We start from the raw sequence: 23388 nt of genomic DNA, 5'->3' as shown, positions 1-23388 counted from the left end.
CTCCACAATTTGGTGTATCAGGGGTCCCCCTTCCCTGGGGCCTGATGGGGGTCCCGTGGTTCCTGCTGTCCCCCCTCTCCAGGATCTCGCTTAGGGATGATCTGGTGATCCCACACCAGCCCACGCTCTGCCAGCACCAACCACCTGCACCCCTCCCCAGGGCCCAAGAGAAAACCCCAAGCCGTCGTGGACCCCCATTATCTGCAATGGGGCATTTGTGGTTCAGCTTTGCGGTCCCCCAAGGTCTGAATATCCACAACCCCCAGAAAAACCTCCAGGGACCCCCCGGGATATTTGGGGGGAGCTCCCCACCCACGCTCACCAGCCGGCACCGAGCGCCACGCGGGGCCACCGAGGACAGCCCGGAGCTGCGGGGACAGAGGTGACAGGAGATCACCCAGCCCGCACCAACAAGGCAGAACTCTGTAGGTTTGGGCTGGTTTGTCCCCAAAAGCAGCTCAGAGCCCGGCAGCCCCCAGGGTTCAAGGATTAGTGGGAGTTTTCCCGGTGGAATTGCTCCATGGCAGGAATTAAACCCTTTATTTAGTGGTCAGACTTTAGGATCTTCCAGATCTTTTCTAACCTAAACAGTTCTGACTCTTCTGCTGGTTTTTCCCCATGGGGTAACGAAACTGGAGTCAGCAGGAAAAAGCACGAGGCACAAGTGTAGCAGAAAGACACAAAGCAGGAGCCCCACAAGCACAGGGAAAACGCCCCAGGAACAGCAAGGCTTGGATCAGGATATCTAAAGGCACCGCAGCCCTTCAGCATCCCAGGTCTCCTTCGAGCAGAGCAGCTGGGGCTCATTTGGAGCTTTCACTGCGAGCACGGACCCTTTGGAAGAAGCAGCTCCTGGAAATCACGTTTGGTGTGGAGTTCAGTTTTCCCGGTTCAGCCCCTGCACACAGGGATGAGGCTCAAACGGCCGAGCTGGGCCATGTCAGGGCTGAAAAGTCATCCTGCAAAGCCGGGGTTTGATCCTGGCAGGGGCTGAAGGGGAAGAGGGAGGTGGAAGAGCAGCGGGTGTTTAACCCCACGGCAGTGAGTGTGAACCATCGCAGGGGGAGGAATCCCGGGGGAGGAATCGCCCAGGAGAACCCCGGGGGAGGAATTCCGAGGGAGGCATCCCGGGGCAGGAATCCCGGGCTATGAATTAACTGAGATAATTAATCCCGTTTAATTGAGCCGCGGAACGAAGCGCTCCCGGTGCATCCAAGACATTCAAACCCAAATCCTCCGCCGGGATCCCAAACCACAGCTGGGATCTTATCCCACCCCACAGGCCCTTCCCCTCCCTGCACCACCCGGGGCTTTGCACCACCACAGCCCCTCCAAAGGCCCCCAAAACCCAGCCCGAACCCACAGCCCGGCTCAGGGCGCGACAGCCGCTTCCCGCAGCGCTCCCCGGGGCCGAGATCCAGGCGGGCATTAACGATCTCCGTGGCCATGGTGGGATGGCGGGAGGTCCGGCTGGTCCCGACCCCGCGGGCCGGACCCTCGGAGCTTGGGCGGGGGTCGCTGGCCCGGCCCAGCCCGGCCCCAGGCCAGGGGAGCTGCGCGGAGCCGCCCCCGCGTCCCCGGGCCCGGACGGGCAACACCGAACCTGCCGCAGCCTCTGCCGAAGGAAGCCGGGGAAAGGTTGTTCTCCTCCGGGAATGGGACCCCATCGAGGAGCCTGTGCTGGCCCCACTCCAGCCGTGCTTTTCCCAAGGATCAAAAGGCTCCCAATCGTTAATAATGGAAAAGGCCCAACCGACCCAAAATTCGGGTTGTGCAGAGAGAGCTTTGGCCTCACTCCCCTCTGTCCAATGTGCTGATTTGTGGTGGAAAAAAGCCAGGTGGCATTGCAAGGACCGATCGAGGAGTTGTTGAGGTTGGACAGTGTCTCCAAAGCCGTGGAGTTCAGCCCTGCCAAAGCCACCCCTGACTGTGTCTCCAGGTGCCGCATCCTCGGCCCTGTTAAATCTCCCCAGGAATGGGGACTCCCCTCATGCCCTGGGCAGCCTGGGAAGGGCTGGACAACCCTTTCCATGAAGGAATTTTCCCTATTTCCCCCGTCTCGTGGGAGAAGAGCCCAGCCCCACCTGGCTCTGAGCCCCTTTGCAGGTAATTTGAGTGAGAAGGTCCCTCCTGAGCCCCCTTGTCTCCAGGCTGAGCCCCCTCAGCTGCTCCTCTTGAGTTCTCCACACCCTTCCCCAGCTCCATTCCCATCCCTGCACATGCTCCAACTCCTCACTGCCTCTCCTGGAGCTTGAAGCCCACCACTTCATCCCCAAAAAACAGGGAGACTCTTTGGAAATGGGGTTAGAGATGAGCCCTTCAAGGGGAGAGGAGGGAAATGCTCCCAACAGCTCAAGAACTCTGTTTCTCCTCCAATCCTTGTTTTCACATCACTTCCATGAGACAGCTGCTCCCTTTGGAAACAGGGATGGGACTACAATTGTTGGCACCAGGAAAGCCACAAAACAGCCCCAAATTACAGGAATTAAAGGTGTTAAGGGTGAGAGGCTCCATTGCTGAATCTGTGTTTAGGGAGATTTGCTCATCTCCCTCTGCAGAGAGGCTGAGAAGCCCTTCCAAGGACCTACAGAAGCATCCAAAATTTGGGAATTTATCCCCATTTAGGAGTAAGTGGCCTGGCTAAGCTGATTCTTTAATTCTGCAATGAGCACCAGCCAACCCAGGGCCCCATTTCTGGCACCTCCCTGCTCTGACCCCTCCGTTTCCATCCCCTCGTGAGACAAACATCACCCAAAGCTCTTTTTCCATCCAACAAATGGCTCTGAGGCCCTGCTGGGTAAAAGATGCTCTGTCCCTCCTGAGAGCAGGGATGGCTGCTGTGGTCAGCAGTGTGAAAGCACAGAGGGGGTGGCACAGGGGCATCCTGTGGAAGCTGCCTCAGGTGACTCCAGAGCTGCTGCAGCCGAAGGGATGCTGATCCTAGGAAAGGGCTCCTCAAAGGAGGGGATATGCTCCTCCAACGGCCAACTCTTCCCTCCCCACAGCCTGATCCCACCTAAGCCCACCTGAGCCAGGGTGACAGGCACATCACAGCTCCTTCCACCTTCCTCTGCTCCTTCAAGGAGGCAGAGAGGTGACACAGCCCCAAGAGTGCCAAGGGAAGGGGGAATGTGGAGACAGAAACTGGAAAGGGCTAGAGAAGAGGGAGGGAAGAGCAGGGCCCTCAAAAACAGTTTCTCCCCAGGCTGGGGAGAACAAGACAAACAGAATCAATGTGGGACCCTCCAGAATTCTCTGCCGTCCCAGCTGAAGCCCTCGCTGGCTGCTCCAGGCTGGACGGGCGCACCGGGAGCGCTGGGAAGGGGCCCCGGCTCGGGGCGCGGCCCCCGGGGCAGCCCCGCGGCAGCTCCAAGGCTCCGCCAGCCGGGATGGAACGTGGCAGGGGGAGCGGGGAAGAGACGGGGCTGCCGGCGCCGAGGGAACACCAGGGACACCGGGGGCGCTTCACAAGCATTTAATGAGAAACCCCAAAATTATAAACAATACAAAAACAGCAACAGTGGCACCTTAAAAACGGATGGGGGTCAGGAAGAGACATCCCACAGAAGGGATGGAATGGAATTCCACTGAATTGGAATGGACCCACAAGGATTGAGTCACACCCTTAAGGTATTGGTGCCTGTGGGGTCAAATCACACATTGGCATCATTGGCACCTTGCCCCAGCCACAGTCACATTCACATGTTTGTACCTGTTTGTACATTGCACTTGTTTGTTGCCTGTATTCACAGTGTTATACCAGTATAGATATGAAATATCTGTGTATAAATAGTGTTAGAAGAAGGTATATGAAACCTGTTTCCACAGTGTTATATCTACATATATATACAGGCTTGGTGTATAAATGTGTAGTGCAAGAGAAACAGGATGAGTCCTGGAGTGGCTCCAGGAGAAAGAAACCCCCAGCCCCAGCCCAGACAGCCACACCTCAGCTTCCACATCACCTCCTCTTCCTGCACGTTCATCTCCTGGAGACCAGGCACTGAGGTGACCCTGAGACAAAATACTGAGATGTTCATGAGATCAGGCACTGAGGTGACCCTGAGGGTCAGTGCAAGGCAGACACTGTGCCTGAGGAAGGACATCCCAGGGTCTGGGAAAGGGCAAAGCTGTGACTGCCCAGCACAGAGAAGGTGCTTTGTCCATCCCCTGTCACAGCCGAGTTTGGGCTCTGCTGCACAGATAGGGCACCAGGTATGAGCAGGGCACACTCCTGAGTTTATTCTCAGCCAGGAAAACACACTCTGCATCGCCCAGGACAGGAACCCTGCAAGGAGGAGCAGAGACAATGCTGGCAACACAGGGGACACATTGTGCTCCCATGCCCCCATTCCCTGCCCACATCCCCCAGGCCCTGCTCGGCTCCCTGGGACTCACGAGGAGTTGAAGCTGCTGCCGTCCTCCCACTGAAGCTGCTGCCCCCGTCTGCGCAGCCCCAGCCAGAGATTGACCTTCCGGCTGGGGCGGGACAGGAACTCCTGGGAAGTGAAGAGACCAGCAGTCAGATCTGCACCCCCAGCCCAGGAGCCCCCCAGGCCCCCCTCGGACACCCCACACCCCCAGCCCCTCACTCACCATTTCCTCATCCCTGAGCACGGCCAGGGAGGCCCCGAGCTCAGAGCACCGAGCCTGACCCTGATCCCAGGTGTGCTGATCCTTCGAGAGGAAGTAGCAGATCCTGCGGTACCCGACCCAGTCATCAGGACAGGCCAGCGGAGTGCCAGGAAAAGCTGCAATGTTTGTTTGTCTTCCCCCTGCAGAGGGAAGAGGAGAAGGTCCAGGATTCCCCTCCACAGGCAATAGGGACCCTGCTGTGCCCCGAGGGGCTGGGCTGAGGCAGCTGCTCCTCCCTTACCTGACAGCACAGCCAAGGCCGGCACCAAAGCCAGGACCAGCATCACGAGCAGAGTCAGGACCAGGGTGACCTTGGGATGGGATCTGAACCTCTCACCTGCAGCAGTAAAGAGTCCATGGCTGTGAGGACGGGGCTGTCCTGAGCACGCCCAGCCCTCACATCCCCCCACCCAACACCCGGGGGACACAGGAGGGATCCCCCATTCTGTGTGCCCCTCACTCAGCTGGCAGCAAGAGAAACAAGGGACAGGGGCACAGCCAGGGCCAGGGCACAGCCGGGGCCAGAAGAACTGCCCAGCGCCGGGGGCAGCCGGGGGTGTCGGTCCCGGCCCCTGCGGGGGCCCAGCAGAGCAGGAGGGCTCTTCCAGAGCCCTGGAAACAGCCACAGCCCTGCCAGCCCTGTGCACCTGTGGGGTGACACTGTCCCCTCCCTACAGGCCACGGCGCGGGCCCTGCACTCACACAGAAACTGCAGGGGTTTCTTCTGTATGTTCTCAGCTTCTGATCCGTTCTGGCATTTCAGGGGCTTCTTCACCCTCCCAGTACTGGAGCGGGGCTCATTCTCCACATCTTCATTCATTGCACACCCACCAGTGGCCCCTTCCTGCTTAGGACAAGTGGCTTCTCGCGCCCGAGGAAAGTGTGTGCAGACGAGCTCCGGGCCGGGACAGGCGGTGACAGCGCCTGGGACCTGCCGAATGCCGGCCCGGGGCGGCTGCGGATCGGGCTCGGCCTCCGAGGGGAAGAGCGCGCGTCTCTCTGATGACTCATCTGTTGCCAGGCAGACCCGCAGTGCCCAGTGCCCCGCGCTGGACTCTCCTCCCAGTGCCGCGCGCTTCATTCCCAGTTCATCCCAGTTCATCCCAGTCCATTCCCAGTCCCTCCTAGTCCAATAGCAGTCCTTCCCAGTCCTTCCCAGTTTATTCCAAGTCAATTCCCAGTACAGTGCCAGACTTTGACCCACTCTCCCAGTGCCCCCCATCCCCTCCCTTCTCTGTCATTGCCCCCCCAGTGTCTCCCAGTCTCTCCCTGTCCATTCCCAATCCACTCCTTGTCCCTCCCAGTCCATTCCCAGCCCCTCCCAAGCCCACAGCGCCCCTCCCCTCTCTCTCCCAGTGGCCCCCAGCTGATCCCAGTGCGTCCCCGCTCTCTCCCAGTGCCCCCCAGCGTTTCCATCTCGCTGCTGCCCTCCAGCTCGCAAGGCGGCAGTGCCAGAGGCCTGCTGTGCTCCGTGATGGATTTCTACCCCGCCCACATCCAGGTGAGGTGGTTCGAGGGCCAGCAGGAGCTGTCGGGCCAGGTGGTGGCCACCGACGTGGTCCCCAACGGGGACTGGAGCCACCAGCTGCTGGTGCTGCTGGAAACGCCGCCCCGGCGCGGGCTCAGCTACACGTGCCAGGTGGAGCACGTCAGCCTGGAGCAGCCCCTGAGGCGCCACTGGGGTACGGGGGAGCCACTGGCCGGGCTGGCAGAGGCACTGGCGTGTGCTGGGAGCGAATGGGAGGGAACTGGAGAGATCCTGGTTGAACCTGGGAGAGGGGCCGGGGGCTGTGGAAGGGCTGAGCAGGAGTCGGGAGGATGCTGGGGAGGGGGGTGTGGGGTCCCGGGGGTGCTGGTGGGCGGCGGGAGGGAGTTTGGGGGCGGCGGGTGGAAGTGGGAGGGATTGGAGTGAGGCTGGAGGGGCTGGGAGGAGCTGGGGGAGGGGCAAGCGGGGCTGGGGCTGAGGTCGGTTGTGCTGGGAAGAGACTGGGAGGGGTGTGGGGGAGCGGTGGAGGGGCTGGGAAGGGAGCCGGAGAGGGTTTGGGGGGGTTTGGGTGGGTCTTTGGTGGGGGGCGAGCGGTTTGGGGCTGTGGGCTGGTGAGAGGGGCCAGGAGGGGCTTTGGTGGGCTTTGGTGGGGAGGGCGGGAAGGGATTGGGAGGAGGTTTTGGGGGCCGGTGGGTGGTGTGGGGGAGAGCGGGAGGGAGGCCGGAGGGGCTCGGGGTGCGGGTGAGAGGTTTTGGGGGGCGCTGAGCCCCGCAGCCCCCCAGAGATGCCGCCGGACGCCGCCCGCAGCAAGATGCTGACGGGGATCGGGGGCTTCGTGTTGGGCTCGGTGTTCCTGGCGCTGGGGCTGGGCTTCTACGTGCGCAAGAAGGTGAGGGGGGGTGCCGGGGGTGGTGTCCCGGCACGGGCGGAGCGTGTGTGCCCCCCCGGGGCCCCCAGCCCGGTGTCACCCCCTTTTCTCTGCCCACAGAGCTCCTGAGCCGCCGGCGGCCGCAGCCCCTCCCCGTGGCCTCGGGCCCAGCCGGGACCCCCCGCTCCGTCCCCGAGATGATTTTGGGGGCCTCGTGTGTCCCCCCTGCCCGTGCCCAGAGCTGTCCCTGTGTCCCCGCCCGGCTGCTCCCAGTGTTCCCAATAAAGCTTCCCAGTTGTGCCCGGTGGGGTTTGTGGGGGGCTCTGGGGAGGGACTTGGGGGGGGCTGTGATTGGGGGGGGCAGAGGCGGCCCCGGGCTGGATCGGGAATGGGGACCCCCGTGTGTCCCCCCCGGGTCACCCCGAGGCTCTTCGGGGGGAATTTGGGGAGGGGGCGTGTGGGGGGCGCCCAGGCCGGGCCCAGAGCCCAGCGCTGCCCCAGCCCAACCTGCCCCGGCTCCATCCCTGACACCGAGAGCTCAGGGCGCCCTCAGTGAGGACTGGAACCTGGGGGGTATAAAAACAAATAATCCTGTATTACATCTTTACATCTGTCCCATGAAGCAGTAAAAGCCTCACTAATCTCTGTCCCGTGAGCTCTTAGCAGCAGCAGCAGGAACAACAGCATCATCAGTGTTTTTCCGGGTCCCATCCTGTCTGCTCTCAAAGTAGGGCAGGTTTAGGTTTTTTTGGTTTTAGGCATTTAGACACAGATACGAATTTTCTTGTTGCTAAATTTCTTAGGGAAAGAAAACATGATTTATATCTAGATATTGAACTACCCTGACTGAGGCCTGACCTGAGGCCTGTGACACAACAAAAATTTTTAGTGAGCTGTGGTGCAGCTGGAATTAGATATTAAGGTGTCCCGGGCACAGAACCGGAGGAAGTCTCACAAACCACAGGGGAAGGGACACAGCCCCGTTCCCCGGCCGCGCTCTCAGCGGCCCCGACCCGAGCGATAAAATCCCCGACAAAGCCCCGGCAGCAGCTCCCGGCACAGCCCCGCTCTCTGCTCTGGGAAATGGGGATCAATCAAAAATCGATGGATCGATGCCGCTGCCCCAGAAACACGGGATTTTTATCCATAAATGCATATTAATATCCCTGTCTGTGGGTTATCCAATCAGCTCACGACACGATTCTGAAATATTCTTTCTACGCCAATCTAAACCTGATTGTAAAATGGGTAAAACTATGAAAAACTACTAAGATTGGTGTCAAACTTTACACAAAACCTAAGCATATATAATATTTATTAACATAAAAAGTTCCCTCATATAGCAGATCTATTAATGTATAAAGCTCTATCCTATAGAGTATCTATTAATGTAAAAAGTTCTATCATATAGTTTATTTACTATCTATGGGTTATCCAGTTGGCTGAGGACACAATTCTGAAATATTCTTTCTACACCAATCTAAACCTGATTCTGGAAGTGGGTGAAATTATGGAAAACTACCAAGGATGGTATCAAACCTTACACAAATCTTTTACATATAGCAGATCTATTAACATAAAAAGCTCTTTCACGTGGAATATCTATTACTGTAAAAAGCTCTATCCTATAGAATATCTAATAACGTAACCAGCTCTAGCATATAGAACACCTATTACCGTAAATAACTCTATCATGTAGTTTGTCTATTAATGTAAAAAGCTTTATCTTGTTATATATCTATTATTGTAAAAAGCTCTATCATGGATTTCTGCTGGGAATCCTGGGGAAATTGCAGATTTCTGCTCTAAATCCTATATATATATAAAAAAGAGGATTTATACTTAAAAGCCCAGGAAATGGGGGATTTCTACTGAAAATCCTGGCAAAATCGGGGATTCTGGCTTTAAAACGTGGGAAAATTGGGGATTTCTACTCAAAATCCCAGGAAATTTTAGATTTCTATTCAAAATCCTGGGAAAAAAGGAGGTTGATGACACAGAGAGTCTCAAAATCCTGGGAAATTGGGATTTAGACATTCCCAGACCCCCAAAATCCCGGGATTGGGGGAGTTTGGGAGGACCCAGACCCCAAAATCGTGGGAAGAAAGAGGAAGTTTGAGCTCCCTGAGCATCAAAAAATTCTAGATAAAAAGGACGTAAGAATGCCCAGTTCCCCAAATTTTGGGTACGGGGGGGTTGGGCACACACAAACTCCAAAAATCCTGGAAAACGGGGATTGAGGAACTTCCAGAGCCCCAAAATCCTGAAAATTGGGAATTTGGGCACACACAGATCCTCAAAATTCCAGGGAAAAGAGAATGTGGGAATTCCCAGTTCCCCAAATTTTGGGTACAGGGGGGATTGGACACGCCCAGCCCCACAAACTGGGAATTTCTGCTCCAAATCCTGGGAAAATTAGAGATTTCTACTTAAAATCCCAGGAAAATGGATTTTCTACTCAAAATCCTGGGACGATTGGGGATTTCGTCTCAAAATCTGAGGAAACTGCAGATTTCTTCCTAAAATCCTGGGGAAAACAGGAATTTCTTCACAGAATTCTGGGAAAATTGGAGATTTCTCCTCAAAATCCTAAGAAACAGAATTAATATTTAAAATAATAGGAAATTGGAGATTTCTACTGAAAAACCTGGGAAAATTGGGGATTCCAGCTCAAAATCCTGGAAAATTTGGGTTTTCTATTCAAAATCCCAGGAAATTGGGGATTTCTGCTCAAAATCCTGGGGAAAAAGAGTTGGGGACACAGAGAGTCTCAAAATCCCGGGAAATTGGGATTTACACACTCCCAGACTCCCAAAATTCCAGGATCAGGGGAAATGGGAGGACCCAGACCCCAAAATCGTGGGAAGAAAGAGGAAGTGTGAGCTCCCTGAGCATCAAAAAATTCTAGATAAAAAGGACGTAAGAATGCCCAGTTCCCCAAATTTTGGGTACGGGGGGGGGCGGTTGGGCACACGCAAACTACAAAAATCCTGGAAAACGGGGATTGAGGAACTTCCAGACTCCAAAAATCCAGGAAAATGGGAATTCGTGCACACCTGTAGCCCAAATATCCCGGAGAAAAAAGAGCTTTGGAAATGGGCAGTTTCCCAAATTTTGGGTCCAGGGGGTCGGGACACGCCCCGCTTCCCAAAATCCCGGGAACAGGAGGGTTTGGACAAGCCCAGACCCCGGAAATCCTTGGAATTGGAGCGTTTGGAAATTCCCAGAGCCCCAAAATTCTGGAAAAAAGAGGAACTCGGCCCCACCCAACCCCCAAAATCTCGGCAAATGGGGAAAACCCCGGGATAAAAAAACAACTCGGGGCAACGCCCTTCCCTAAAATACCCCGAAAATCACCCCCAAAAAAGGGCAAGACGCCCTTAACCCCCTCCATCCCCACATTCCCAAAGCTCCAGGGAACCCCAAATCCCAACCCCGCGGCTCCAGGACCCCCCAAACCCCACCTTGGACCCCCCAAATTCCGGGCAGGGTCAGGGCCAGCAGCAGCAGCAGCAGCCAGGGGAGGCTCGGCGCTCCATCCATGGCTCCTCGGGATCCCGGGAAATTGGGAAGGGCCGGTGCCGGTGCCAGAAAAGCGGCGGGAACTGGGGGGAGCGGGAGTGGGGGAGCAGCGCCCCAAAAAGCGCTCAGCCAATGGGAGCGCGGCGTCGCTGCGGGTCGGGACTTGCCGGCAAGAGCCCGAAAAAAAACAGAGCCTGGAGAAATTTCAGCCAATCAGAGCGCGTATTGCTTGTGACTCACCAGTTGCTGGGCAGAGGTTCTGAAAAAGGGCCCTCAACAGAACCGGCCAATGGGAGCGCGCAATAAACACCTCCAGCCAATCGGAGCGTGTTTCCAAAAAAAACTCCAGCCAATGAAACTGCTTCCAAAAACCACGCCCGACCAATCACGGAAGGCTTGGCTACTGACCCCGCGCTGCTCCGCGCTGTTGCCCCCAGTCCCGAGCGGCTGTTTGGGGCTGGCGGCCCCTCCCGGCGCTGGCCATGGGGCGAGGGGCGGCAGCCGGGGCCGTACTGGGGGCACTGGTGGTGCTGGGAGCGGCCCCGGCTGCGGGCGCGGAGCTCTCGGGTGAGCGGGGGGAGCGGGAGGCGGTGGGGCGGGGGGGCAAAAGGGGAGGGTGGGACCCCAAAACTGAGCGGGAGGGGGCTGGGGATTGGATAAATTGTGGTTAAAATGTTGGTAAATGGGTGAAAGTGGGGAATGGGACTCCAAAAATAATTTGAGACAAGGCCGGAGAGGGGAGGGGATGTGAAAGGGGAAATGGGGGAAGGGTGTTACAGAGGAAGCGGCAGCGCGGGCAGGAGGGTCCCGTGGCGGCCGTGGGGCACAGGGGGTGCGGGGTGGGGATCCGGGGTGGCCCCCGGAGCTCTGGGGGTGCTGGGGGGGCACCCCTGACCTGTGTCCTGCCCAATAAGGGGTGATGCAGGAGATGGTGAAGTTCGAGTGTTACTTCATTAACAACACGGAGAAGGTGAGGTTCGTGCACAAGTACATCTACAACCGGGAGCCGTTCGCGATGTTCGACAGTGACGTGGGGCACTACGTGGGGTACACGGTCTGGGGGGAGAAACAGGCCCAGCACAGGAACAGCAACTCAGTTATCATGGAGAGAAAGCGAGCTGCGGTGGACACGTACTGCCGGCACAACTACAAGGTTTATGGCCCGTTCACTGTGGAGCGCCGAGGTGAGCGTGGGGCAGAGCGTGTCCCCTCGGGCCCTGCCCTGGGAATGACCCTGGAGCCCCTCAAACCCTCCCTGGGAATCACCCCAGAGCCCTCAGCCCTCCTTGGGACCATCCCCGGGTCCTTCTGTCCTTCCCAGTGACTCTCATGACTCTCCTAGTCCATCCCAGTGTCCCCCCGCGCTGGGTGACGTCCCTCAGCCAATGAGAGCGCGCGTCTCTCTGATGACTCATCTGTTGCCAGGCAGACCCGCAGTGCCCAGTGCCCCACGCTGGACTCGCCTCCCAGTGCCGCGCACTTCATTCCCAGTTCATCCCAGTCCATTCCCAGTTCATCCCAGTTCATCCCAGTCCATTCCCAGTCCCTCCTAGTCCAATAGCAGTCCTTCCCAGTCCTTCCCAGTTTATTCCCAGTTAATTCCCAGTACACTGCCAGACTCTGACCCACTCTCCCAGTGCCCCCCATCCCCTCCCATCTCTGTCATTGCCACCCCAGTGTCCCCCAGTCTCTCCCTGTCTATTCCCAATCCACTCCTTGTCCCTCCCAGTCCATCCCAGCCCCTCCCAAGCCCACAGCGCCCCTCCCCTCTGTCTGCCAGCGGCCCCCAGCTGATCCCAGTGTGTCCCCGCTCTCTCCCAGTGCCCCCCAGCGTTTCCATCTCGCTGCTGCCCTCCAGCTCGCAAGGCGGCAGTGCCAGAGGCCTGCTGTGCTCCGTGATGGATTTCTACCCCGCCCACATCCAGGTGAGGTGGTTCGAGGGCCAGCAGGAGCTGTCGGGCCAGGTGGTGGCCACCGACGTGGTCCCCAACGGGGACTGGAGCCACCAGCTGCTGGTGCTGCTGGAAACGCCGCCCCGGCGCGGGCTCAGCTACACGTGCCAGGTGGAGCACGTCAGCCTGGAGCAGCCCCTGAGGCGCCACTGGGGTACGGGGGAGCCACTGGCCGGGCTGGCAGAGGCACTGGCGTGTGCTGGGAGCGAGTGGGAGGGAACTGGAGAGATCCTGGTTGAACCTGGGAGAGGGGCCGGGGGCTGTGGAAGGGCTGAGCAGGAGTCGGGAGGATGCTGGGGAGGGGGGTGTGGGGTCCCGGGGGTGCTGGTGGGCGGCGGGAGGGAGTTTGGGGGCGGCGGGTGGAAGTGGGAGGGATTGGAGTGAGGCTGGAGGGGCCGGGAGGAGCTGGGGGAGGGGCAAGCGGGGCTGGGGCTGAGGTCGGTTGTGCTGGGAAGAGACTGGGAGGGGTGTGGGGGAGCGGTGGAGGGGCTGGGAAGGGACTGGGAGAGGGTTTGGGGGGGTTTTGGTGGGGCTTTGGTCGGAGGCGAGCGGTTTGGGGCTGTGGGCTGGTGAGAGGGCCCAGGAGGGGCTTTGGTGGGCGGTGGGGAGGCCGGGAAGGGATCGGGCGGAGGTTTCGAGGGCTCCTGGGTGTGCTGGGGGAGACTGAGAGGGAGTTTGGAGGGGCTTGGGGTGTCTGTGAGAGGTTTTGGGGGGTGCTGACCCCCCTGGACCCCCCAGAGATGCCGCCGGACGCCGCCCGCAGCAAGATGCTGACGGGGATCGGGGGCTTCGTGTTGGGCTCGGTGTTCCTGGCACTGGGGCTGGGCTTCTACGTGCGCAAGAAGGTCAGGGGGGGTCCCTGGGGTCGTGTCCCCCCTCCCCCAGAGCGTGTGTGCCCCCCCGGGCCCCCAGCCCGGTGTCACCCCCTTTTCTCTGCCCACAGAGCTCCTGAGCCGCCGGCGGCCGCAGCCCCTCCCCGTGGCCTCGGGCCCGGCCGGGACCCCCCGCTCCGTCCCCGAGATGATTTTGGGGGCCTCGTGTGTCCCCCCTGCCCGTGCCCAGAGCTGTCCCTGTGTCCCCGCCCGGCTGCTCCCAGTGTTCCCAATAAAGCTTCCCAGCTGTGCCCGGTGGGGTTTGTGGGGGGCTCTGGGGAGGGACTTGGGGGGGGCTGTGATTGGGGGGGGCAGAGGCGGCCCCGGGCTGGATCGGGAATGGGGATCCCCGTGTGTCCCCCCCCCCGTGCCACCCCAAGGCTCTGGGGGGGCCTCGGGAGGCTCCTGAACCCCAAGGCGGCTCCCAGGGAACCCCAAAAGGCGCCGGGACCCCCCGAAGGCTCGGGGGGGGGAATTTGGGGAGGGGGCGCGTGGGGGTCACCCAGGCCGGGCCCAGAGCCCAGCGCTGCCCCAGCCCGACCTGCCCCGGCTCCATCGCGGCTCCTCCCGCGGGAAAAGGGGCACAAAGGGGGGCGCTGGGCCCGGGGGGAGCGGGAGAAGGGATGGAGGAGGAGGAGGAGGCGGGATGAGGAAGGAGGAGGATCCAGGGGAAGGAGGAATCGGAATCAGGAGGATGCAGAGAGGAAAAGGAGGCAGAGATGAAGAGGAGGAAGAGCAGCAGCAGCACAACCACTCGGGGCCGTTCGGAGCTCGCGGCTGCCGGAACCGAGCCCCAAAATCTCGGGGGCTCCCCCGAGGGTTCCATTTGGGGCCGGGGGATGTTGGGATCCTGCGGGAGCCCAAAGCGGAGCCCCCAAGGCCCCTTTGGGGGATGTTGTGGGGTCTCCACGTGGCCACGGCCCGGGGCCGGGCTGGGAGGGGACATCGGCCTTGGGGACACTCCTGAAGTGTCCCCGTGTCCCTCCTGCTGTCCCCGTGTCCCCTGGGGACATGGACCGAGGTGTCCCCACATCCCTCCTGGTGTCCTCCTGTCCCTCCCGTGTCCCTCCTGTGTCACCTGGGGACACTGTCTCAGGTGTCCCCGTGTCCCTCCTGGTGTCCCCATGACCCTTGTGGACACAAGGGACCCTGTGGTGACACTGTCCCAGGTGTCCCCTTGTCCCTGCTGATTGTCCCCATGTCCTTCTTGGTGTCCCCATGTCCCTGACAGACACTGGGGACCCTTTGAGGAGACTGAGGACCCCTTGGGGACACCACCCCATAGGTGTCCACGTGTCCCTCCTGATGTTCCCATGTCCCCAAGACCCTGTAATGTCCCCCAAGGACATCGTGGACTCCTTGGGGACACAGATCCATTATGTCCCCATGTCCCTCTTATGTCTCTATGTCCCTCAGGGGGAACTGGGTGCTCCTTGGGGACATAGATACAGATGTCCCCATGTCCCTCCTGTCCTCAGGGGACATGGGGACAGAGGGAGTGGTGTCCCCAGGGGGTCCTGAGGGACATGGAGACACAAGAGGGACATGGGGACATCTTGGATCCGTGTCCCCACTGTCCCTGAGGGACATGGGAGGGACATGGGGACAGCCAGATCTGCGTCCCCAGTGTCCTTTGGGGACAGAAAATGTTCTTGGGGACACCTGGATCCATGTCCCCAAGGGGGTCTCAGTGTCTCTGAGGGACATGAGGACACAAAAGGGACTTGGAGACATTCCAGATCTGTGTCCCCGATGGTCCCCGGTGCCCCTGAGGGACACGGGAAGGACATGAGGACACAGGAGGGACATGGGGACACCTGGATCTGTGTCCCCAAGGGGCTCCTGAGAGACATGGGGACACCAAAGGGTCTTGGGGACGAGACATAGATTTGAAAAATCCCAGCTGATCCTTTCTAGTAGATTGAGGAACACACACTGTATGTTAGAATGTATTCCAAGTAGTATTTTAGAATATACGAGATGGCATTTGGTGAACACCCAATGCTGTGCCTGTGACCCTTTTTAAGCACCACATATTTTTGAGCACCACAAGTGTGGGGAACCTTTGGCTACTCAGAAGGAGAACTAGAAGAACCAGCCTAAAGAGCAGAATAACAGGGCTAAGGATGCAGATAAAGAAAAGAACACAGACTCTGAGACAGTGTGTTCCCTTCAAAACGTGCCAAGAGGGCAAAGCACAGATGGCAGAGATAAAGGTGAAGAGGTGAATGCCTGAAGACCACCACCACGGCCTAAAGACCACCACCAGGGCCTGGAGACCACCACCACAATGGACTGAGCATGCCCAGAAGGGCGTGGAGTTAATTACCACACCAAGTGAGGATGGGCGGGGTCAGGGAATGAATATTAATGAGAGCGGACTGTGGAATGTCACGCTTAAATAAAACCTCAGGGAATAATTAGAGGGGCAAGTTCCCTGGTGGGTGTGCGTGCCTTTGGTGAAATTATTCCCCACACACCTCGATGTCGATGAATACAGACCGCTCTAACAGCTATGATTAGTTGTGGAGTTCTTTCTGTGGTGTTTCAGTGGACATTCCAGATCTGTGTCCCCGATGGTCCCCGATGTCCCTGAGGGAGGGACAATCCAGATCTGTGTCCCCAGTGGTCCCTGATGTCCCCCGGGGAGCACCGGGAGCCCCAGGGTGGGGTGAGTGGACAGGGGCAATCCCGGGGCTGGGGAAGCCCCGGCAGCCTGGAGAGGGAGGAGCCTGGATAAGGAAGGACCCCTGGGACCCCTGGAACCCCAGAGCAGAGAAGCAGGAGAGAAGAGACACTTGGGACCCCCAGATTCCCCTGGATCATCGCTCAGCGGGACCCCGGACAGGGGGAACCCCGGGAGCCGCGGGACCCCGATCAGCGCAGGGAAGGGAGACCCCCAGAACCCCAAAGTGGAGAGGAGGAGCCCCAGAGAGGAAGGATTTTTGGAGCCCTTTGGAGGGCTTTTTGGTTGAATTGCAGTGATTTGGGATTTCTAGGGACACAAAACCCCAGGAAGGCGGCCGGAGACCCAGACGGAGCTCGGAGCTTGTGGAGAAGCCTCAGAGCGGGGAGGAGCCCCACAGGTGCCTGGAACGTGGGACTTTCACACCCATCCCAAGGAACAGCTCCACGACCAAATTCCTGAATTTTGGGATCATCCAACCCCTCCCTGTCAGAGTCTGTCCAAGGATGTGATTTGCCTCACGACTGTCTCCGATGGTTGGGGACTGGGACCCCGGACTCTGAAGGAGCCCCTGGCCTGGCTGAGGTGGGACGTTTGCCAAGTCTTGGAGGACTGGAATTGCATCTCCATGAGAACGGAGTGCAAGAAAATGGAACTGGTCACAGTGGACTGAGCTGAGGCTGCCTGTCAAAACTGGTCTGTCTGTACCAGAGGTGGGGTTAGGAGCTTGTTCCTGAGCACCAACCTCGACACAGGTGGTTCCCTTTGGCTCTGTCCCCTCACTTTTGTCCCTTTGGCTCTGTGCCCTCACTTTGGTCCCCACCTTGACCAACCTATAAAACCTCTGGAGACCCCCCGCTCATTTTTGTGATCACCCCACTGGAGAAGATCACGTCTATGGGCATCTCTAGGCCTTGAGGACTCGTCCCTCCACGTTGGTAGCTATAATCCCCTTCCCCTCTTTCTCTATCTTTCTCACTATTCTTTCTCTCCCCACTATTGCATTTGTTGGCACTAAATAAAGGTGCATTTTTGTTTAAATAAACTGAGTTGTCCCCCGCTGTGTCTTTTGCACTCTGAGATCCTTAAAACGAACCATCAGGTTCCCCGCATATGTTTGTGGACCCTGACAGGAGAGTATCAGAGGTGTCTCAGAACTTGTCCAGGCTGCACTTGAAACCACTGATAGAAGCTTGGCCTTATTTCCCAGTTAGGTTTGATTCTTTGTACCTCCCTTGGATCATTCGGGTCCTCCCAGTTCATCACCCCCCAGTCCCCATTGAAGAGTCAATTTGGTGTCACCTGGTTTGGATGTTACAGTCCATTCCTTCGGTTCCTCCAGGGGTCCTTTGGTGCTGCTGGCTGGATCCCCCCTCGTTCCTGCTCCGGGTCACAGCCTCAGGCTCAGCAATGCCTGGAAAGGACCTTCCCATCCTGGAGTTAAAGATTGTTCTTTCCATGTTTTCACCAGTACACACTCCCCTGGATGGATGTTGTGGATTTTAAAGTCTAAAGGTGTGGTTTGTGGGATTATCCCTTTTAACTGTAAATTCTCAAGGGTTTTTGCAATTGTGTTGACATATTTCTTAACACCCATTTCCCCGAGGTCAGAGGTGGCTGTGTCATGTTGGGTGGTCAGAAAGGGTAACCCAAACATCATCTCATGAGGTGACACTGCCAGGTCTGACCTGGGTTGGGTCTGAACCCTCAATAAAGCCAAAGGTTGGCATTTTACCCACGACATTTGGGTTTTAGTTATTAATTTAGTTAAAGTTCTCTTTAAAGTTTGGTTCATTGCCTCTACCCAGCCTGAACTCTGTGGGTGCCATGGGGTGTGTAATTCCCATTTTATCCCCAAGCCTTGAGTTATTTGCTGTAAGATTTTTGACATGAAATGTGTTCCTCTGTCCGAGTCTATCCTATTAACCATTCCATCCCTGGGAATAATTTGTTCCAAAAGGGTTTTACATCCCACATTGGCTGTGGCTCTGACAGTGGGAACAGCCTCTACCCAATGAGTCAGATGGTCTGTTATCACTAATAAAAACTTCCATCTCTGTACTTGGGGAAGGTCAGTAAAATCTATTTGGATACTTTGAAATGGTTGGAGAGCTAACTCCCCACCTCCTAATGTTGTTTTCCTCATTACCTTTTTATTTAACTTTTGGCAGATTATACATCTTTCAGTTACTTGTTTTGCCAATCCAAAAATCCCAATACACCCATAATTCCTTAGAAAATGATCACACAAAGCTTGGATACCCCAATGAGTTTTTTGATGCACGTTTTGTAATATTTTCCTATTGAGCAGCTTGTTAAGTAACTGTCTCCTGTCAGGAAGTTTCCATTTCCCAGATTCATCTGGCTTTCCTCCTATTTTACTTAATTCCTTTTCTTCTGTTTCACTGAACTTTGGAGTTTCTAATTCTTCCTTATTTGAGGTCAAAAATAACACAACCCTTTGGATCCCCTTCTCTGCTGCATCTTTAGCTCCTTGATCTGCCAAATTATTTCCCCTTATTTCCGAGGTCATTCCCTTTTGATGTCCATTAATTTGCACTACAGCTGTCTCCTCAGGCAGTTTTAATGCCTCTGAAACCTCTAAAGTGAGTCCTTCATGTATCAATAATCCCTTTCCCTTTGAATTAAGTAATTCTCTTTCTTCCCAAATTTTTCCAAGGGTGTGTGCTACCCCAAAAGCATACCTTGAATCAGTATATATGGTTCCTTTCTTACTGGCTTAGAAAGAGATACAGTAGATTTCTGATTTCTGATTTCCTTCTTTGAAGAGGGAGGGGGAAAAGATAAAATTCCTGCAATTCTCTCGGGGTTTAGCTTTCGGCTGCCCTTGCTTATTAAGTGCCCGAGATATTTCACTTCAGATTCTACAAATTGCAGTTTCCCCTTTGATACTCTGAGTCCTTTTCCCCCAGAAAATTCAGAAGTTTTATGGCAGCCTCCCCAACTTCACCTTCAGCTTCCCCTGATAATAAGGGATCACCCGCATATTGTATAACTTGTATTCCGGGAGGAGCGGGGAAAGTTTGCCCAAAGCCCGCGCTGCCCGTCCCGCAGGCCCTTCCCGTGGCCGAGCTGTGGCTCCGCGGGCTCGGGATTTGGCCTTTCAAAGGAAACCGGCCCCGCCCAGCGGGAGCGGCGGTTCCCAAGGCAACGGTGCCCAGCGCGGGGGGTGCTGGGATTGCCGGAGAGGGCGGGGCGGGGGCGGGGATTGGCCCGGGGCTGAGTCCTCCAGGCGTGGGGGGGCGTAGGCGGGAGCTGCTGCCGGAACCACCGAGAGGACGAGCGGCGGCCGAGCCTGAGCACGGAGTCTCTGCGCATGCTCCCGGCACGGGCGGAGCGGCCGGGACGGGGCCGGCCGGAGCAGCCCCGGGACAAGCGGTCAGGGGATGGGCGGCCCGAGCGGCCGGGACGGGACGGGCCGGGCCGGGCGGGGTTTGTGGCGGAGCTGCCGCGGGCCGTGCGGCCGGGATTGGGGCGGGCAGATCCCCCGGCATGTCCGGGGCAGCGATCGCAGACTGCGCGGTCGGGGCTGGGGCCGGCGCAGGGGGAGCCCCGGGCGGAGCGGCCACCGGTGCGGCCGATACAAACGGCGGGGCGGCCGCCGGCACCGGGGCTGGGGCGGGCGGTGGGGCCGGGGACGGCGGGGCGGCTTCTAAGCCCAAATTTCTTGGGGTTTTTTAAATACGTTTTTTCTCCAACCCTCAATTCGGCAGGTTCTAGGCCCAAAGTTCCTGTTTTGTTTTTTTTTTTTTTTTTTTTTTTTTTCCCCCAAACCCTCAATTCTGCAGCTTCTAAGCCCGAATTTCCTGGTTTTTTTGGATTGTTGTTGTTTTTTTTTTTTTTTTTGTTTTGTTTTTTTTTTTTTTTTTTTTTTTCCGCAGACCCTCAATTCAGCAGGTTTTAAGCCCAAATTTGTTGTTTTGTTTTGTTTTTTTTCCCCAAACCCTCAATTTGGCAGCTTCTAAGCACAAATTTGTTGTTTTATTTTGGTTCTTTCCCCAAACCTCAATTCAGCAGCTTCTAAGCCCAAATTTCTTGGGTTTTTTGAGGTTATTTTTAAACCCTCAATCTGGCTAAAAAAAAAATTAGCGCCCCCCCCCCCTCCTTTTTATCCTGTTTCTCAGTGGGTTGTACTGGCAAACCCCCAGCTCCCTTCCTTCAGAGGGGCCCAGCCCCTTTCTTTGGGGCCCCGTCCCCACCCCGGGGTCTCTCTCAGTCCTTTCATCTCTGGCTTCACCTCCGTCCTGGCTCCTCTCTGGCCAAAGGACAGACACGCAGCTCAGGGAGCTCCAGACTGGCTTTGTAGAGCTGGGAACCCCAGTCCATGTCTCAAACTCACATCTCACACCCCGTAACCTGCTCCCCTAAGAAATACTCACAGTCCTTTGTTCTTTCTTAGGTCTTTGTGCACAAGATTTTTACAGAGCAAAAATACCACGACTTCTTCCAGAGCTTCTTCTTCCCTTTTTTTCCTTTTGCTTTATTGTCTCCCCCTTGCCCTGGGGGTATTTAACCTGTGATCTCCAATCTACACCAGAGGAAGCAGAGCAAGGCTGCTAAAATCAGCTGGGCCCCTCCTGCTCTGGATCCCCTGGGTCGTCAGAGACGAGGTAAATATCCTGAACTGAGCCCTCAAATTGTGAAAAACACGGTTTACTTTTGTTAAAATTGTAAAAGTTTCATAATAAAAAATAGGACAATAAGAGGCATATAAAGCAAAAGAGATTACAGACGTTTGGGTACCTGGCATCCCACACCAAGGCACACAGGCTAACAAAGGATCTTTCCTTTCAATATCATAGGTTATTGCATATTCATAAATTTTGGACACGATTTAAACCCTTCTTTGGACTTTAGTTAAAAAGGTTTAATTGTAATTTCTCTTCCCCCACCATTCTTTCTTGCAAATAAATCTTTCCATTGGCTCCACGAAGTAGCAAATCCCTTAATAAGGAGGCAGTAAATTCTTCCTTCTGGAGTTCTTTGGTGTCATTGTTGTTATCTCTATGAAGATAGGATGATGTGAGGAAATTTTTAATTGTCTCTGCCACTTTTCTTTAAATTATTTACAACAAGCATCTACTATAGCCTAAAAACTGTATTTATTGCACTACTGAGACTATATTAATACAGCATAACTTTCTAACATAACAGATATAGTATTCATTTTAATATTTGCAAAAGCCAGTCGTACAATATGCATTTATAACACCCAGAGTGTCCTCGAGGCATCCCTGCCGTGTCCCCAGCGATCATGGATGGCTGCAAGGTGTGACAATCCTGGTGTGGGGTGGTGGGAGGAGAAAGGGGGGAACACAGGGGGTTTTGGGGGCCCTAGGGGAGATTTTGAGGGGTCCCAGGTGGGGTTTTGGGGGGGGTGTCCCAGGAGGGGTTGTTTGGTTCTGGGTGTTCAGGGGGTCCTGGGTGGGATTTGGGAGGTTCCAGGTGGGGTTTTGGGGGTCCTGTGGGTGTTTGGGGGGGCCTATTGGGGTTTGGGGGAATTTGAGGGGTCCCAGGTGGAGTTTGGAGGGTTGTTTGGGGGGTCCCAGGTGGGTTTGGAAGTGTCGCAGGTGGGGTTGGGAGGGCCCTGAGGGAGTTTGGGGGGTGTCCCAGGAGGGGTTTTGGGGGTCCCAGGCAGAATTGTTTTGTTCTGGGGCTTCGGGGGGATCCCAGGTGGGGTTGGGAGGGTCCTGGAGGGGTTTGGGGGATTCCAAGAGGGGTTTTGGGTGTCAGGGGGTCCTGGGAGGATTGGGGGCAAGGGGGACAGTGGGGGGGTTGCAGGAGAGGACAGCAGGGAGTGGCAGGGGTTGGCAGAGGGGACAAGAAGGTGGCAAAGGGACAGAGGGGACAGCTGAGCCCTCCAGGGAGGGGACAGAGGGGACCCAGGGAGGGCACAGGGGCCACCTCAGGATGCCATGAATGCCACCTCCCCGTCGCCTCACCAGGATTTGGAGGATCTGGTGGCTGTTGTGGCCGATGTGGGCGAGCTGGCGACCCTCATGACCGTGCCATGGGACAGGAGCCCGTTCGTGTACCCAGAGTCCCTCCGCATAACCCTGAGGAAATTCATCTGGCACCTCCGGGACGCCCTGGAGCGCAGTGATGTCACCTCCCTGGCCATGGCCGCCCTCGTGACAACCCCGGGGGCCACCTGGGATGATGTGAGAGCCGTGGCCAGTGCCTGGCAGGAGTCGAGGTTTCTGGTCTGGGAGAGCTCAATGTGGCTGTTGGAGGAGGCCATGGATCTCCTCCGTACCTGGGAGGACGGGGACACCTCCGAGGCCACTGCCCAGGCTGGGGACCTGCAGGACGAGACTGCCGGCTGGAGGAGAGTTAAGAACATTCTGTCAGACACGACCCGGCAGCCATCAATGGCCTGGGAGTTGGCCTCGTTTCTACACGCGCACAAGGCCCGGGTGGTGGAGGTGGTCAAGGCCATGGTGACTCTCAGCCAGTCGGGGGTGGCCACCGAGAGGAGACAGCGGGCAGAGGCAACCTGGGCGCTGGTGGGGTGCTTGGTGGATCTGTCTTCCAGAGCCTTCAAGTCCCTCTGGATGCTGCAGCAGCGGCTGGGAAACATCAAATTGGCCCTGAAGGAAAAGGAGGTGTCCGCTGATGTCCGCAAGGACTCGGTGGCTGTGGCGGTCAAGGTCGAGTGGCTGTGGGAGGGCAGCACCCGCCTGGCCATGGATCACCTGATGGGGACACTTGGGGACATCCACAACCTCCTCTCGAGTCCCTGTGGTGGCTCTGGTGGCCCCATTAGCCCTGGTGGCCCCGTTAGCCTCGGTGGCCCCGGTGGCCGCTCGGTGGCCAAGCGGTGCCAAGAAACCATCGGGGACACTCCGGGGCCGTGCAAAGAACAGCGCACAGCGCCATCGTGTGGCGAAACAAGTAATGGCAGCTCAGTGACGGGAACACCTGAACAACCTGACGGTACCTGGGGAAAACCCGAGCCAGGGGCAGTTTGTAAAACCACCAGCCATCACCCAAGCCACCCCGACTTATTACGCCCAGGGACACGATGTGAACTGGCAACTTCCAAATTGATATATTCTTTTAAATCCTGTTGCCATGAATGCCTTCCCGTAGCAGTTACTGGTGTTTCAAAGCAAAGACAAGACTTTCTAATTGTAGGCCAGAACAGTAACAGAGATCTTGGGCTTTCAGTTATTCCAACTGTCATTTCAGCAAACTGTAACAAAGAGCTGAGGGTTTTAGCTCTTGCTCACAAGGCTCCAGTGGTAATTCAACCAAAAACACCAATAGCTATGGCTATTGCATGGCCAATGAATATAAATAAGGGAGCTGGATACAGAGAAACACCTTCTGAGGGCTTTAGCCCA

General features: G+C 56.8%; 2 protein-coding genes and 2 long non-coding RNA genes across 4 annotated transcripts in view; 2 read left to right on the top strand and 2 right to left on the bottom strand.

Moving 5' to 3' along the window:
- LOC310921645 (class II histocompatibility antigen, B-L beta chain-like) overlaps positions 1-3020 on the top strand; it is a gene marked incomplete at both ends in the record, with an annotated part of 12904 nt that extends 9884 nt beyond the window's left edge. Inside the window, one exon of the mRNA XM_083885388.1 lies at positions 3006-3020. Coding sequence (XP_083741514.1) covers positions 3006-3020 — 15 coding nt within the window. The remainder of the gene's footprint in view (positions 1-3005) is intronic.
- A 1204-nt stretch (positions 3021-4224) lies between these two features.
- LOC310921643 lies at positions 4225-4856 on the bottom strand. Its single transcript, XR_014592182.1, has 3 exons — positions 4597-4856; positions 4399-4499; positions 4225-4288 (listed from the first exon to the last, which is right to left on the bottom strand). It is a non-coding gene; the product is annotated as an uncharacterized lncRNA (long non-coding RNA).
- A 6015-nt stretch (positions 4857-10871) lies between these two features.
- LOC310921644 (class II histocompatibility antigen, B-L beta chain-like) lies at positions 10872-19008 on the top strand (the record flags this gene model as incomplete). Its single annotated transcript, XM_083885387.1, has 5 exons — positions 10872-11078; positions 11426-11695; positions 12333-12617; positions 13202-13590; positions 18955-19008. The coding sequence occupies exons 1-5, from the start codon at positions 10994-10996 to the stop codon at positions 19006-19008; spliced, it is 1083 nt and encodes a 360-aa protein (XP_083741513.1). The 5' UTR covers positions 10872-10993.
- Positions 19009-19773: 765 nt separating this feature from the next.
- Positions 19774-20641, bottom strand: LOC310921646. The gene is made up of 2 exons (XR_014592183.1): positions 20047-20641; positions 19774-19987 (listed from the first exon to the last, which is right to left on the bottom strand). It is a non-coding gene; the product is annotated as an uncharacterized lncRNA (long non-coding RNA).
- Between the last annotated feature and the right edge of the window lie 2747 nt (positions 20642-23388).

Source organism: Zosterops lateralis (genome assembly GCF_965231275.1).
Source record: "Zosterops lateralis genome assembly, contig: SUPER_35_unloc_1, whole genome shotgun sequence".
Taxonomy (NCBI): Eukaryota; Metazoa; Chordata; class Aves; order Passeriformes; family Zosteropidae; genus Zosterops; species Zosterops lateralis.
Note: the sequence above shows the minus strand (reverse complement) of the source record. Positions and strands in the feature narration are given on the sequence as shown.